Below are 15,945 nucleotides of genomic sequence, written 5' to 3'. Positions count from 1 at the left end.
AACATACTGCAGAGTCAATGGCTGAACCAGAAACCTACTCACAATTAAATAACATAACCACTCTCCAGGGGCAAGGGGTATTTAACCACACCACAAGCCAAATGGCAAGTCTAGCACTGCCCCTTATGAGCCAATTCTGGGAATTTAGGCATAAGCAGCAGGCAACATTGTTTTTTCTTAACTACAGTGAAAAAGGAATTATATAAAATGTATATAAGTGTTCTAAAATAGCTTAAACTAAACATAGGGAGGCTAAGATAACTGAGTAACCTAATCTAGAGAAGAGCAGAGGTGGAATTCAGAAATAGGAACCAAGGGCAACATCAGTCCCAAGATTGTTAACACTCAAAGTCTCTGACCAGTCCTATCTCTTATCCAAAGTAGCACCAGGCTTCTCAGGCTGGCCAGATCCAGGCAGTCTGTTTTTAAGGACTGAAGGTGTTGTAATGTCAGAATGTTTGCTCACAAACCATGAGCACTAGCTGCCGACACCAGGTATTAGTAGTAGAGGTAAATGAGAGAATCAAGGCTTCAGCCTACAAAGAATTCACATAGCAGGGCAACAAGTTTTAAATAAATCAGACCTCGAGAGCTCTAGAAACTCATCAGAAGCCAGCTTCTCAAAGATTCCAAAATTCTGTAGCTCCAAAACAGTGATGTGCAGACAAATGACTTCCTTCCCCGGTGAACATCTATGGTAGACACTAGTGACAAGAACTCACCAATCTCACTGACACTTATAACAGAGCCTGTCAAGGATTCTTTGGGTTTCTTGCCTGTTCTCTTCCTCTAAGGCCAAAACTGTCCCACTATTTTTCTAACTGTGCTCTCAGTAGGAATTACAGGATTCCTAACAGTTTCCTTTTTTATACATTACAGATCTAACTCATACGACAAATTCCAAAGATACACACCATTACCAAATGGCTATCTTAGGTACTGGAGCATCACAATCTATTCAGTCGTATCATGGCCCCTTAAATAGACTCTCCTCTGGCACACTGACTGCTATCCATCCCATCCCACTGTCCACCCTTGGTCAGTGCAAAGCACCTGGAAGCAGTTGTTGCCCCCAAATCCCTAACAGCAGTTAGGGTGACATCTGAGAGGTGAGAGGAGAGTCTAGGAGTTAGACAGACTTCCTCGTGGGTAGACAGACAGGGAGAAGGACCATGGCTAGGTATTAAAGGTGGCAAATCTCCAAGATGGCCACCTCATTTCTTCCTCAACCTGCTGACTTGAGACAAAAGTCTAGCAGCTTTGCTTCCTACCACTCACTGATGGGCATGCTCAATGAGTACAAGACCAGATCAGGACATGTCACACCATAGCTGCTGACCAATCCTATCTGTCTTCAAACTGATTAACCCAAAAGTCAGGAGGTAAACTCTTCAGAGGCTTTAAAAGCCCAACCCTTGGTATCAGGGTAACTGTAGCTTCATAGAAGGAATTTGGCAATGACTTTTCTGTTTCTATATTGTGAAATGACCCTATCCTATAGCCATACTGATGAATATCTTGCATATCACCTTAGAACCTTCATCTGGGGATGGATCAAGATAGAGACAGAGACCCAAATAAGGGCACCAGACTGAGCTCTTAAGATCCAAATGAGGAGCAGAAGGAGGGAGAACATGAACAAGGAAGTCATGACCACGAGGGGTGCACCCACCCACTGTGACAGTGGAACTGATCTATTGGGAGCTCACCAAGGCCAGCGGGACTGGGACTGAATAAGAATAGGATGAAACCGAACTTTCTGAACATGGCGGACAATGAAGGCTGATGAGAAGCCAAGGACAATGGCACTAGGTTTCGATCCTAATACATGAACTGGCTTTGTGGGAGCCTAGCCTGTTTGGATGCTCACCCTCCTGGACCTGGATAGAAGTGGGAGGACCTTGGACTTCCCGCAGGGCAGGGAATCTGGACTGCTCTTCATTCTCGAAAGGGTGGGGGAATGGAGTGGGGGGGTGGGGTGGGGAGTGGGAGGAGGGGGCAATGTGTGGGAGGAGGGGGAGGGAAATGGGAAATGGGGAGGAGGCGGAAATATTTTTTCAACAACTAAAAAAAATAAACAAAAAGAAAATAAAGAAAAGAAAAAAAAAAAAGCCCAACCCTTAAGAGTGATTTTTTTTTTCTTCCCAAGTTCCCCTCTGCTTTAAAGAGAGTATTTTTCTGTGTGTATTCATGAAATAGACCAATCTCACAAGTCTCAGAAGGTTTCTGAAACTTACAAGATTAACCAGGTCATACTTCCCAAAGTTACATTAAGTCATAACTCACCCACCAACCAAGTCACCTGCAACCCCAACAAGGGGCTCGGGATACAGCTGCGGTGGGCTTTTCAGTGATGCAGCTGCCTGTGAACCACCTGTGTTTCTAGAAGTAGCCACAATGAGCTCATTAATTCGCCAAGTTGAACTCAGCTAGATATGGGGCAAGGAGATGTTTATTTACATCTCCCCAAGAAAAGCCACACAGCAAAGCAGACCCCTTGAAGTAGGACAAGGCTGACCTCTATAGCTGTGACAGGCAAATACCAAACCAAGCTTTGAGAACCATTTTCCTTTATATATCACATTCCCAATAGAAGGTACCAAAGAAACCCCAGCAACCAAAACAACAGAAAAGTCATTCATCAGCGCTGCCAAAGTATGTTTCATGCAAGCAAGCTAGGAGAATAATGTTTAACTAGCATGGCCCTGAGCTCAGAATGTACAGTTGACAGGTGATATCAGCTTTGCTTCAACCCTAGAGATGTTCAGAATAAAATCTTGGGAAGAACAAATATGTGATACCTTCTATGCAAGTGTACTACTTGAAAAAAAAATCCACAATGATACACATTCAAGGTACTGTCTTAAGTTATTTTCTCCTTGATGTGATAATATAATGAAAAGACAACACTTAAGGGAAGGAAGATTTATTTTGGTTCAATTTGAGAGGACACAAGTTCATGAGGCCAGTAAGGGCACAGTGGCCAGGGCAGCCAGGGAATTCAGAAGCTGTGGCAGCGGGAGCCAGACACAGTCGTGTTCACTGTGTTGATGGACATGAAATAAAAAGCTCTGCCAAAATCCACATGGGCTGTAACTATAAGGCCCCACACTTCCTCTAGCTCAGCTTCATCATCTCCTAAAGGTTCCACAACCTTCCAAACAGGGGAATAAATGTTCAAATACTTGAGCCTGTTGAGGGCATTTTATAATCAGACCAAAAATACCACCATGTTGGAAAAGACCTACACTGATGGAGGAAGGTCATTGGCTAATAAAGGAACTGCCTCGGCCATGTTATTGGTTAGGACATAGGTAGGTGGAGTAAACAGAACAGAATGCCGGGAGGAAGAGGAAGTGAGGTCAGACTCGACAGCTCTCCTCTCAGGAGCAGACACCTCAGAGAGAGACGCCATGCTACCTGCTCCAGGGAAGACGCACGCTATGAAGCTCCGACCCAGGATGGACTTAGGCTAGAATCTTCCCGGTAAGACCAGTGCTATACAGATGATAAGAAATGGGCTAGTCCAGGTGGGAGAGTTAGCCTAGAAGATGCTAGGTAGAAATGAGCCAAGCAGTGTTTAAATGAATACAGTGTCCGTGTAATTATTTCGGGTAAAGCTAGCCGGGCAGGCGGCTGGGTTGTTGGGGACGCAGCCCCGCCGCCGCTCTTATTACTACAAATGACGCCCAGACGTGTGGCTACCTGAGTCCACAGAAAGCCTGAGAAAGCTAGGAAAATAGAGTAAAGCATGCTTCTTGTGGCAATTTCTCGGGTCTACTTTGCTTGCTAGAGGCAAGCAAGCGCCTCATCTAAGAGAGGCTTCCTGACTCAGCTTCAGCTGCAAAGCCTGCAGCTCATTAAGAGGTCCTGCCACGAAACACTTAAACGGTGTTGATGAAAAGCTGAACGCATGCTTTTCGGTTTTAAGCCGTAGCAGGAAAAAAGCTGTGCCGTTTAAAAATGCCAGCTTTCTGGGCCATCCTGCCAGGGCAAACTCTGACTGTTTGAGACAGGAGGGCCGGCTACTGAGAGAGGACTTGAGTGTTGTCTGTTGTAGCTCACTGGCTGGCAGGGACCTTGAAACGCCATAGAGGTGTGGCTATAAATATGGCTGCAGCCTGTATATCCGCCATGAGGCTGGAAAGCTAAGGAATGGGCTACATCTAGCCCGCAAAGCCACGGCTTTAGTCCTACTGATATTGCTTGGTAAATTAAAGGCTCTTGTGGTCAGAAAAAGAGAGATATACAGTAAAAAGAGATTCAAAGACAGAGAAAATTTCTGAATGGTTTAAAGTGTGTTAAAAATATATGCAGACTAAAAGTTAAAATTCTTAAAGTAAACCTCTGTAACTTCAAGGTGTGGTAGCACACGCCCTTAATCCCAGTGCCTAGAAGGCAGAGACAAACAGATCTCTGTGAGTTCAAGGTGTAGTAGCAAACACCTTTAATCCCAATGCCTGGGAGGCAGAGACAGGCAGATCTCTGAGAGTTCAAAGATATATGCTCAAAAAGCAAAAAGTTAACTTAGGAATGTCACAGCTTAGATTCCTAAGCGCCTAGTGATTTAAAGGTGCAAATCAAAAGTGCTCCTGGATAGTAAAACATTGCAGATTCACAATAGGACAGATTCAGACCACTAAATGAGTCACACTGTTGCATGAATGTACGTAGGCTTGGGAGAGAGAAGAAAAAGAACATAGAGAATAAAATTAATGGTTTAAAAAAAAAGGTAAAGTCTTTAAAGAGACAGAGTACAGATAGTTATAGATTAAAAGAAATAAAGAAAAACAAGCCATGTAAAAATGGAAAATTCACAGAGAGTCTGGATTATGTACATTGTGTTTTCTTTAAAATTTTTGACTGTGAAGGAGCTAAGTACAGAGAGACATTTCATTATATGGGCTGCCAAGTGGAACCAGAATGGATATCATGAGGGTATGATTTCAGAATTTGGATCTAAGGATATGATACTTTGGAAAAGAGATTCTTCTTTTGTTTTCACAGAGGATCAGACCTTGTAGATTGCATTTATCCCGATTTGGTATGATGGACCACGCCCTCCTGAAGGGTTACTGTGAACATCTTCAGAAAATTGCTTCGCTCAACTGCCAACTGAGATGACCCTGGCACACAGGTTATACCATGAAAGACCTAATTAACGACGCCCCCATTCAGCAGGAAGCAGTTTGGAGAGAAAAAACTGCGCCCATGTTCCCAAATATGGTTTATAAATGTTCTTTAACATTAAAAGGGGGATGTGATATAGATATGAATAATTTTCATTGATATGGATTTTGTTTAAGTGATTTAAATTTAAGGTCAATTTTGTTATATGTATATGCACATTTCTAGTCAAGTCTGTAGTCATGTTAGTTAAGATTTTCTAGATGTGCATAGATATATCTTAGATAGACATTCTTCATGTCTTTCAAAGATTACAGAATAGGACATTTAATGTTTTAATAACAGGATTTTTCATGACAATGAGACACTCTGCTCCTGGCAGCACCAATCTACTTCAGGAAGAAGACGGGCATCGAAGAGGATCTTTATGGAGTTTGATAGCCATTTGGGCAAGAAACTGTTCTTGCCTGGACTATTGCATAAACTGGACACAGAGAACCCACAGAGAGAGGACTACTGAACTTGCCTAAGGTGAGATGATCTTTCGGGGTTCCTGATTCATGAAAGAGTCTGCGAGACATTCTGCAGGACACAACAGATAGTGACTGAACTGACTTTGAATTTTCCTGCTTTATGGAAATGTCTGCTGGATACCATGGGCTTGAAGGCTGAAGATGGATGCCCCATCGGTACAGAGGAACTTTGGGTGACTGTCCAGGCAGCAAGATGTCTCTGTCATTTCTAGAGTTTTAAAAGTTGCTTTTTTCTTGTTTGCTTAGGTAGTATTGTATCTTTCTGGAGTCTTTGATGGAGTTAAGAATGTTAGTTATAGTTATAGTTTTCCTTAGTTATGATAAAGATTATTGTAACTTTTACTTGATAACTGTTTCGTTATATGTAATTTTGCTATGTTAAAGTTAAAGCCTTTTCTTTTTTTGTTTAAACCGAAAAAGGGGAAATGATGGAGGAAGGTCATTGGCTAATAAAGGAACTGCCTCAGCCATGTTATTGGTTAGGACATAGGTAGGTGGAGTAAACAGAACAGAATGCCGGGAGGAAGAGGAAGTGAGGTCAGACTCGACAGCTCCCCTCTCAGGAGCAGACACCTCAGAGAGAGACGCCATGCTACCTGCTCCAGGGAAGACGCACGCTATAAAGCTCCGACCCAGGATGGACTTGGGCTAGAATCTTCCCGGTAAGACCAGTGCTATACAGATGATAAGAAATGGGCTAGTCTAGGTGGGAGAGTTAGCCTAGAAGATGCTAGGTAGAAATGAGCCAAGCAGTGTTTAAATGAATACAGTGTCCGTGTAATTATTTCGGGTAAAGCTAGCCGGGCAGGCGGCTGGGGTGTTGGGGACGCAGCCCCACCGCCGCTCTTATTACTACACTACACTACCAGCACTTACAATAATGACAAGCACTAACTCCTTCAGCGACTGTGACAATGTTCACCACAAACTACCCCCAAAAAAGGCGTGAGCTGTACCTCCCTCTCCCTAAAATACAATTGCTACCCCAAGTACTTCCCTCAGCAGTGGGGGCTATTTACAGGGATGTTTGCATTTTCTACTTCTCTGAGCTCCCACCATTAACAAGTTGTCAAACAAGATATCCTTTAAAATCTATGAAAATAATAATTCATGAGAAACTATCAAAAACTCCTCAGGAAACATCCTTCGGTGACATGCTCCCAAACTTCTATAGCTGTGGTTGTAGAGTGAGCAAGCTAAAGTAAGACTAAGCCACATCAAAAGCTTAGTGAGAAAACCGTACAATGAGGTAAGAAGCTAAGAAGGTTCTAGAAGGGCTTTGACTTCCCAACAATGAGAAGGCTTGGTGACTGAGATGTGGCGAGACCAGGAGACAGGCAGTGAACGTGTGCCTTTTCAGGACACACTAGAACCAAAAAGCCTAGTGGGTCAAAATGGTGAATATGAATCCCTGCAGGCTCTCCCAGGTCCCCTCCTCTGGAAGACTAAGGGCAGGCAGCTGTGGGGGAAAAGGGCTCCACTTTGAGCTCATGTCTATGTCAATATTAACAGAAGCCAAGCAAGTCACAGGGGGAAAATATCCCAGCCTCAGCTAACAAAACTGCTAAGAGAGGATCATTCTCAGATCAAGGTATTAACTGGTTAAGCCAGTCTCTCCAAAAGTGCAAGCTGTTTCCAGAATTCGGAACACACCTTCACAAACAACCTGACACACACTAATACACAGATAGGAAACCTGGTGTTCGCCTCAGCAGATTCAGCAAACAGTAGACCCAAGACAAATGCAAGGCTGCCCTTCTATGATGCTCACCTCTCTAGCTGTTGCCTAACTGACCAAAATAAGAAATGATACTGTGTCTCTGAACTGTGTAGCCGGCCTCCTTCAGCTTAAATCTAAAACCAAGTATAGAGAAGATTGGTTACTTTTAGCAAAGGACAAATCTACACAATTAGTTCCTAAATTGGAAAGTAAATTGCAAAGTGTATGTATTTTTTTAAGTTTTAAATATGTAAGAAAGAAATTAATATACAATGTAAAAGATAGCTATGTTACTATGTGTATGTTCTTCATCCAGTTTCCTGACAAACCTCTGCAAAAGCCTTTTGTTTCTAAAATGAAAGTTTTTTTTTTTAACAAGCTAATGAGGCAGGAGGCAGCTGGCTTCAGGATGAGAGCTGCTTACCAAGAACACTGAGGCATGATTAGAAAATTAAGATTCAGTCCTACCTCCCAACCTCCAGGGACAAGAAGTCCCAAAGTGGAGGATCAGCAACTGTCAATGACAATCAACGGTGTCTATCAATGAGACCTCCATAAAAACTCAGAGGAGAGGGTTTAGAACTTCCATATGGCAGCGCCACTGGAGGTTCTCAGAGCGCCCAACCTGAGGGAGTGGCAGCTCACGCCCTTCTAACATCCCTCATCCTGTGCATGTCTTTATCAGCACCTGGTGCAATATCCTGCATGATAAATTGCTGTTTGTGTTTTCCTGAGTACTGTGATCCTCTCAAACAAAATAATTAGACCTAAGAAAGGTGAACTAAACTTCTTTTTACAGCCATGTGATCAAAGACAAAAAAAAAAACCTGCCATGGAGTTTGCAGCTAGCATATACAGATATACAGTGGGGCAAAGGCATGGGCAGACCTGGGGACTGGCCCTTCACCTATAGGACCTACAGTACATCCAGGTACTTGTCAGAACTAAACTGAATTACAGGACTCCCAGCTAGCAACTGCTGCTATAGAATCTGTTGCTTGCTTGCTGATGTCATGTGAGGTCACTGAAGCCTTCTACCTAGACATGGTAATACATTCTGTAAATGACCACTTGGGAAGTAGAGGCAGGAGTATCACGGCAAATTTGAGGCCAGTCTGGTTTACACGGCAAGACACTGTCTCAAACAAACAAAAACCAACCAACAAACAAAATGTCTTCTGTGTTGATTGTTGTGGGTTCAGAGAGCAGAGGAGAAAGATGAATTTATGGATAGTTTTTCCAACACAGTAGCTTTACTCTAACATCAAAGACAGTACAAGAAATAAAAACTGGAACTGATTACATGAAATTAAACCAATTAGAAATGAAAACTTTTACAAATGTGGTAAATTATAAATTGTGCTATGTGAAGCTGACAGAGGTGTGATGAAATGACAAAAATAGATTTGACTTCCCACTTGAAAGAACCAAACGCAACATCTGGAATCTCTCTTTATGTATCAGATCCCAAAGGGGCATTTCCCAGACGATGGGAAACAAGAGGAGCTTGACTATCCTAGCCTGCTGTCTGCAGTCTCTAGGACTGGAGGCAGAGAACTCAAATGGACCCCAGCATCTCCCATGAGCCTAAGTGATGAAGCTGGGAGTTAAGAGAGTCGGGGTTTCTAAAGCCTAAAGCCACAAAGACAAGCAGAAAGGGGAAAACATGCAGAGAGGTATACAAGACTAAACACAAGTCACCCAATGCCTGAGGTCAAGAGAAGTTCCAGAAAAGATTAAAGTTCACACAAAATGGGAGTAATGTACTCCCCACAATCCAGACCTCCAACCCTGAAATCAAGAGCTTCTTGAGAAGGGAGGAGAATCATCAAAGGGTTTGCCTCCAAAGTCAGGCCGATTGACCGAAAACCAAATGCTTCCCTGCCCAGCCAGGCAAAGCTGAAAATAGGGCATAACTAAAAATACCTGGTAACCAACCAAAAACTTCCAGCTGGCTAGTTTTCCGTCAACTTGGCACAAACAAGAATTCATCTAGGAAGAGGAATACACCCCCAGCTTGGACTGTGGGGACGCCTGTGGGGCACTTTCTTGATCAATGATTGATGGGGGAGGGCCCAGCACACTGTGGGTGAGGCCACTCTTGGGCAGGTGGTCCTGGCTGCTAAGAAAACAGGCTGGACAAGCCAGTAAGCAGCACTCCTCCATGGCCTCTGCTCCAGCTCCTGCTCCAGCTTCCTCTCCTCTTGAGTTCCTGACTCCTTCAGGGATAGGCTGTCTATTTGGAAGTATAAGATGAAAGAAACCCTTTCCTCCTCAGGTTGTTTTTGGCCATCGTGTTCTACCACAGCAATAGAAACCCTAACTAAGACACCAGGCAAGCAAAGGAGCAGAAAAAGAAAAGATATAATGGCCAAACCTGTCCATTATACAGACATATGACACAATTTATGTATGCGGCTATATATACAGGATAATCTACACACATACTGTTAAAGGGAACAATTAAAATAAAAGGGAAACAAGATAAACATTAAATAAAATGAAAAAATGTAAACCCACTTCTAAAATAGTAAGTCATACCTTTAAGGTTTTGTAAGCACTGCTCATGGTGGTCACCCGGTGATTGGAATGATTCCCACCCAACTTACAGAGGTGGCAGACTGGCCTTCTGCACAGTTCACAGTACATGTTTATCCTCTCGGTCTCATGTTCTGGGCACATTAAAATCTATTGAATAAAAACACATGGCAAAAAAAAAAAAACACATGGCAGTTAAAGATTTAGGTTTCAAGTCACATAGGTTCCCCCAACATAAATATTTGCTATATAAAATAAATAAAAAGCCATATAGGTGAATAAACGTATAAAAAGTAAAATTATGTCACATGAAAACTCTAGAATTACCATTTTTAAATCTGAAGGTTCAGACCATTAATACACAGATGTTATTTCTCCAACCATGGTGGGAAGACCATTGCTTCCCACAGGACTCGAGTAGAGAGAACGCTTAGACCAGCTAGAGAGGGACTCCCAGCACACTCATTAAACACGTCTCACTGAGCATCTCTACAAGGCATCAGAGAACCTGAGAGAATCTATGGCCTGACTCAGCACACAAGCCTGTTGCTAAGAGGGCTGGGAGGGCTTTGTGATGTAAGCACCCAGCAGGCCAGCTCCACAAGCCCCACACTCAATGCCCAGCAGCATCTCCTGAGGAAACAGTTGCACTTGTACTTAGTCTATGAACTAGCATCATGGATACACTTAAATTGTTCATAAAATGTTGTTTCCATTCAGAAGCAAGTACTTAGAAAGTATGTTGATGAACCCAAATAGCTGTTCATGATTTCAAGAAACTGGATGCTGGGCAGCTTTAACTGATCTAACACATTAGGGAAAAAATGACCAATATACAAAGTCCTATGACCATACAGCTTCAGAGGAGACAAAAGTGGAAAAAACTTAAATGTCTCAGAATGTGCAGGTTCCTAATTGTCAAAACCATGGGAGCTTTCTTTTAATCTTTCAGATCTGTGTGATGTAAGAATTATTTGGTGAATATTTTGTAATGATTTTTTTAAAGATTTTATATCTTATTTTAAGCTATTTGCATGTCTGTGTTGGGCATGTGAACATTAGTGTTCACATTAGGGGGACAGGAGAGAGAATGGATCCCTAGGAACTGAGACTGCAGCTGGCTGTGAGCAGTCAGTCCCCTGTGGGTGGTGGAAACCAAACTTGGGTCCTTTGCTAACAGTAGGAAATCTTAACCACTTAGGCATCTCTCCAGCTTCAAAATAATTTTAGAGATTTACATATAAAATTATTACACATTTAAGGTTTCATGATTAAGAATACTATTATATTTCCATATTCATACCAGTTACTAAATTATAAAGAAGAACAGCTTTATGCGGTGGTGGTGGCACTCACCTTTAATCCCAACACTTGGAAGGTAGAGGCAGGCAGATCTCTGAGTTTAAGGGCACCCAAATCTACAGAACAGCCAAGGCTACACAGAGAACCCAAATCTACAGAACAGCCAAGGCTACACAGAGAACCCAAATCTACAGAACAGCCAAGGCTACACAGAGAAACCGTGTCTTGGGGAGGGGGAGCAACAACAAGTTTAAAAGCATCCATGATGAGAGGTGGTGGTGCACTAATCCTTTTACTAATCATTCACAAGATCATAGTTCTTGTGAGCTTTATTAAGCAGACCACCCAGAATACTTGAGAAATGTGAGGGCCACCTAACAGAGTATGTAAGCTTGATGTCTCACGCTGTAATTATTCTTCCCTGACAGTAAAGTTTCCGCTAACAAAACACATCTCAATCATGTTATCCAATCAAATCTTTCTGCAGCTAGACTCCGGCCTCTTCTCCCATGATGTTTTGTACCCTAACTTACCTTGGGTCTGAAATTAGTGGTGGGGCCCACGTACTCATGCTGGGCTTTTACCGTACCCCAAGGGTGATAAATTTTGAAGCATTCATTGCAGTAGCTTGCGCTGCAGTCCATGCAGCTCTTCGTGGATTCCTGGGGCGGCGGTTTACAAAGGTCACACATAATGGCCGTGGCTGCCCTAGCGGCCTGCCGGTATCGCTCGACAATGGTCTCCAAAGTGAAATTGCGAAACAGGCCACTGACTCCCCGCTCTCCAAGATCTACATCATGCTCACAGCCAGGACAGGGAAACATAGTTGATCTTGGGGTAAGTGAATTCCGCTTCCAGCCTGTGTAGTTAGTAAGGCTTCATTCAGTTACATCATACGTGATATTAAAATGTAGAGTTATGGTCTAGAAAGTCTACAATAACAAATATTCCACGTGGCTCCATCTGCATTCTGAAAATGCTTTTGTAAACAAATAAGCTAACTTTGTATATAAAAGACAAGTTCAAATTATTAAAAGTTATCATAGAGAAAAGAAAAATAACCTATAATAAATTGCATACAAACCTGCATTAAGCTAAACACAAACATGAAGACAAAACATCTACCAACATTACTTCATAAAATATTTTTATTTTATAGAGTATTTTATATAATTAAGACCTCTAGTTAATTTTATACATCAGACCCAAAGTCATTGAGTGAATACCATCTTAGCTGACTGGGGAGAAATGGAAGAGCAGGGGCTTAACCAGAGCGCATGACTCAGCATGCTCACTGTCATCCCAGTGACTGTTGAAACTGCTAACCTGTCTACATGCACACACTTGTGCACTTCTGGTTAGGCTGTACTTCCATCACACACTCAAAGGAAAGGGGATCACACGTTTTAGGAATCATCACAACAGAACGTTTCCCACCGTAGCACTGTTTCAGCTGGGAAAGCTCAGGGGGAGAGAGCAGAAGGTAGCTGAATGTGATCTAAAGAAGAGTGAAGAACTCATTCAGAGGCCTGGAATTTAGTAACTCTAAGAGGGACCAACCATGGGACCTGAAACAAAGAATCATTAAGATTTTTTAATTCAGTACCAAGATGCATTACATATGATTTTGTAATATATAAAATAGAATTTTTTGTTCAGTGTGGTTATCCTGATCTTACTAAGTCAAGAAACCGAAGTATAGCAGACCTTACCTGCTGGTCCGGAGAAATGCAAAGATGTCTGCTTTTAATACAAGTGGACAAATACTTACTTAAAACTTTCTTAGAGTATGAATCTCAGCTGCCCACAAAATACACAAAGGAACTTCTTAATCTCCAGCCTTCCTTCATACTATCACATCCAATACCAAAAATCTATGGGTAAAGTCAGTATATTCTATTTGACAAAGATCTTTAAGTAGCTACATTAATATTGCCCTTGAAATAACAGTCGTCTAAAAAGAATATCTTAAAAGATGCCTGGTATGACACCACAATAGGTGAAACTTCACAGATTGCCCAAAGTATTATTTATAATAATGACTTTATGGCATGCAAAGTGTCACTGGATCCCAAAAGCACCTAATGTAAGAAGCATGCACAGAATGTTTAATATTCCATTTAATGAATGACATTTTAGCCTTAACATTTTTAAACATAAATTATACAAAAGGAAACGCCCCACAAACTTGAAAATCCTACTTGGTATATTTCTGTAGTAATTTTTAAAGCATGCAGTACAGCCCAGGATGCTTCACACCACAGCAGGCATGTAACGAAATAAGTGCAAGGCTAGTTACAACAAAACAAAACAAAACACACATGCCAATGGAAACATCAAAACCAAGCCAAACAATTCCGAAAGTCAAATGGTGCAGTGGTCAAGCTTAAAAAAATGGAAATTCACATGTAATTTAACTAGATGGACATTTAAGTGAAGGAATAACCAATCTCAATAGTCTATGTGAAAAGCAATGACTTATTATAGGTCTTGTGAAGGTTGTGACCAATTAAGTAGTGATATGAAACAAAATTAATCATGAAAAATAAATCATATTTTAATATGTATGTTGGTGATACCCAGATTTTGGTTGTTTTCATGTTTAGAAATGACAAAAAAATATTCACTTTCCTTTTCTGCATTCCTCTTATCTTAATTTTAATGGTGAAAATAAAAGTTTTTAATGAAACATCACACTGGCCCTCTAAGACGATATAAAATGTGGAATTTAAGGCCTGAATAATTTTCAGGGAACTTATTCAAATAGGTATCTTGGCTGTTTTTCTAATCTGATCTCATGAGGCTCTCAAATCTTATGAATGCTAACTTTCATTTCATCTGACATATGCTTTTACCATTATTTTCATAAAATATTATATTCAGAGAAACAAAGAAAGCTGACAGCTCTAAGGATATCCTAGAAAGTAAACCCCATGGGGGAAAAAAGTCCAACACCAAACTAAAAGGAAGATATATCAAAGTCAACTTTCAATAGCTGTGCTAGCTAAAGGGCCATGAGGCCAGATGGCTGGTAAAATCTAAATTTAAGGCAATTACATTTTCACTTTTTTGGTTGCAACAGCCATAATTCAAATTCTCAAGAGTACTTGAGACTAGTGGACAATGTATACAACATAAAGTGTAGAGTTGAATATTTCTCGTAGAGAAGGTTCTTTTAACGTAGTATTTCTCTACAATATGGTGCAATATGGGGAGAGAAGGGCTAACCAAATGATGATTGGGAAGGCTAAGTAAGTAATGCCAACCAAGCAGCAGCCCCACGACTGTGGACTCAGTTTTCGTACTTTGTGTAAATACTCTCAACTCACACATCTTTGCTTCAAAGGCACAGTAAGCAAACATCAAGGCACGATTTTAAAATAAAGTATTTTCACAGTGGTTTATCCACCAGAAGAGCCATCTCAGTCTATGCTTTCTCCCTCAACTATCAAGAAGAAAAACAAATGCAAAAAATCTAAATATTAAAAATAATTTTAAAATATTTTTAAAATATTAAACATTTAAAAACAAATGCAAGAGAATCAGTTCGTACCACATTGCAAACTGCTGCAATTGTACCCTCTCCCATATTCTGGCTGTAACAACTTCCAGTTCTTGCTCCTGCCCAATTGGTGAGATGCTGTTGGACTTCCCAGGAAGTGAAGGGAACAGAAAAGGGATAACATTTCTCTAACCAAAGAATATTACCAGAATTTGAGCAAAAAGTAGTCCGTTTTACTTTAAAGGTCAACTGGAGTGAAAAGGAAAAGGGAGGAGTGGGGAGCCTGGAATGTTTCCCACAGCATCATATATTCCAAAACCCTAAAAAGCCGTGTGCATGACCCATGAATGGGTAAGACCTCCATGTTAAAACTCTGGTGGGACACAGGTTAAAACACAACAAAGAAAAGATACTTATATGCATAAAACATGCAGAGAGTGATAATACAAAAATTGACAACTTTTAGAAAACTTTTTTAAAAGTTTTTAAATATTTAGTTAACCTTACCAATGTAGCATGTTAAATTATATTATAGTCTAATTGAATGTAAAAAGATTTCTCAGTACCACATACTAAAAAACAAAATTGTGTTGTGTACAGGAATCATTTTGACACACATCCCTTAAAAACATCAGAAATTTTATCCTGTTGACCTTAAGTCATGTCGGTACAATTTGTTTACTTTCTACATAATTTTGAAGACTTGACCACTGGTGTTAGATAAACTCTAGATACATAAGAGACTTTAAATCTAACACCACACTGCCTGCGGCCACAAAAGCAAGAAAGCGCTTTTTCTACCTCTCCACCCCAAAGATCTCCGTTGTGATGCTGTGGACAATGAACAGAAAGCTGGATTTAGAATTCCATTCCAAAGAGAATAGTCACATCTTGTCAACAAAAGATAAAGAACTGACTATGTCCTGCACAGAGTACAATTACTGGATCAACAGTAAACATGTGTTTTTCCTGACACACGGGGTGTTTACAAAGCCAGCAATATAAAACAGTCGATCCATCGCATGGAATTCAGCTCCACCACTGCTGGGAGACATACACCACCAGAGAGACATACACTTTGTCCTACAGACTTGTGTTTTTAAACAACCTCATGTCTGGCAACTGTTAGAAAAACAAAGTAAATTCAAGTTATCTTTTGACTTTCTGCTAAAATAAAAAACTTAAAAATTCAGTATTTCTGATAACCTGAAAATACAAATTAG

At 41.1% G+C, this 15,945-nt stretch overlaps 1 protein-coding gene across 1 annotated transcript in view; it reads right to left on the bottom strand.

Annotated features, from left to right (window-relative positions):
* The window catches only part of Trim36 (tripartite motif containing 36), a 37,594-nt gene that overhangs the window by 15,058 nt on the left and 6,591 nt on the right, over positions 1–15,945 (bottom strand). The window contains exons 3-4 of the mRNA XM_075968718.1: positions 11,754–12,079; positions 9,922–10,068 (exon numbers count right to left, since the gene is read on the bottom strand). Of these exons, the coding sequence (XP_075824833.1) occupies positions 9,922–10,068; positions 11,754–12,079 (473 nt within the window). The remainder of the gene's footprint in view (positions 1–9,921; positions 10,069–11,753; positions 12,080–15,945) is intronic.

Source organism: Microtus pennsylvanicus, chromosome 4 (genome assembly GCF_037038515.1).
Source record: "Microtus pennsylvanicus isolate mMicPen1 chromosome 4, mMicPen1.hap1, whole genome shotgun sequence".
NCBI lineage: Eukaryota > Metazoa > Chordata > Mammalia > Rodentia > Cricetidae > Microtus > Microtus pennsylvanicus.
Note: the sequence above shows the minus strand (reverse complement) of the source record. Positions and strands in the feature narration are given on the sequence as shown.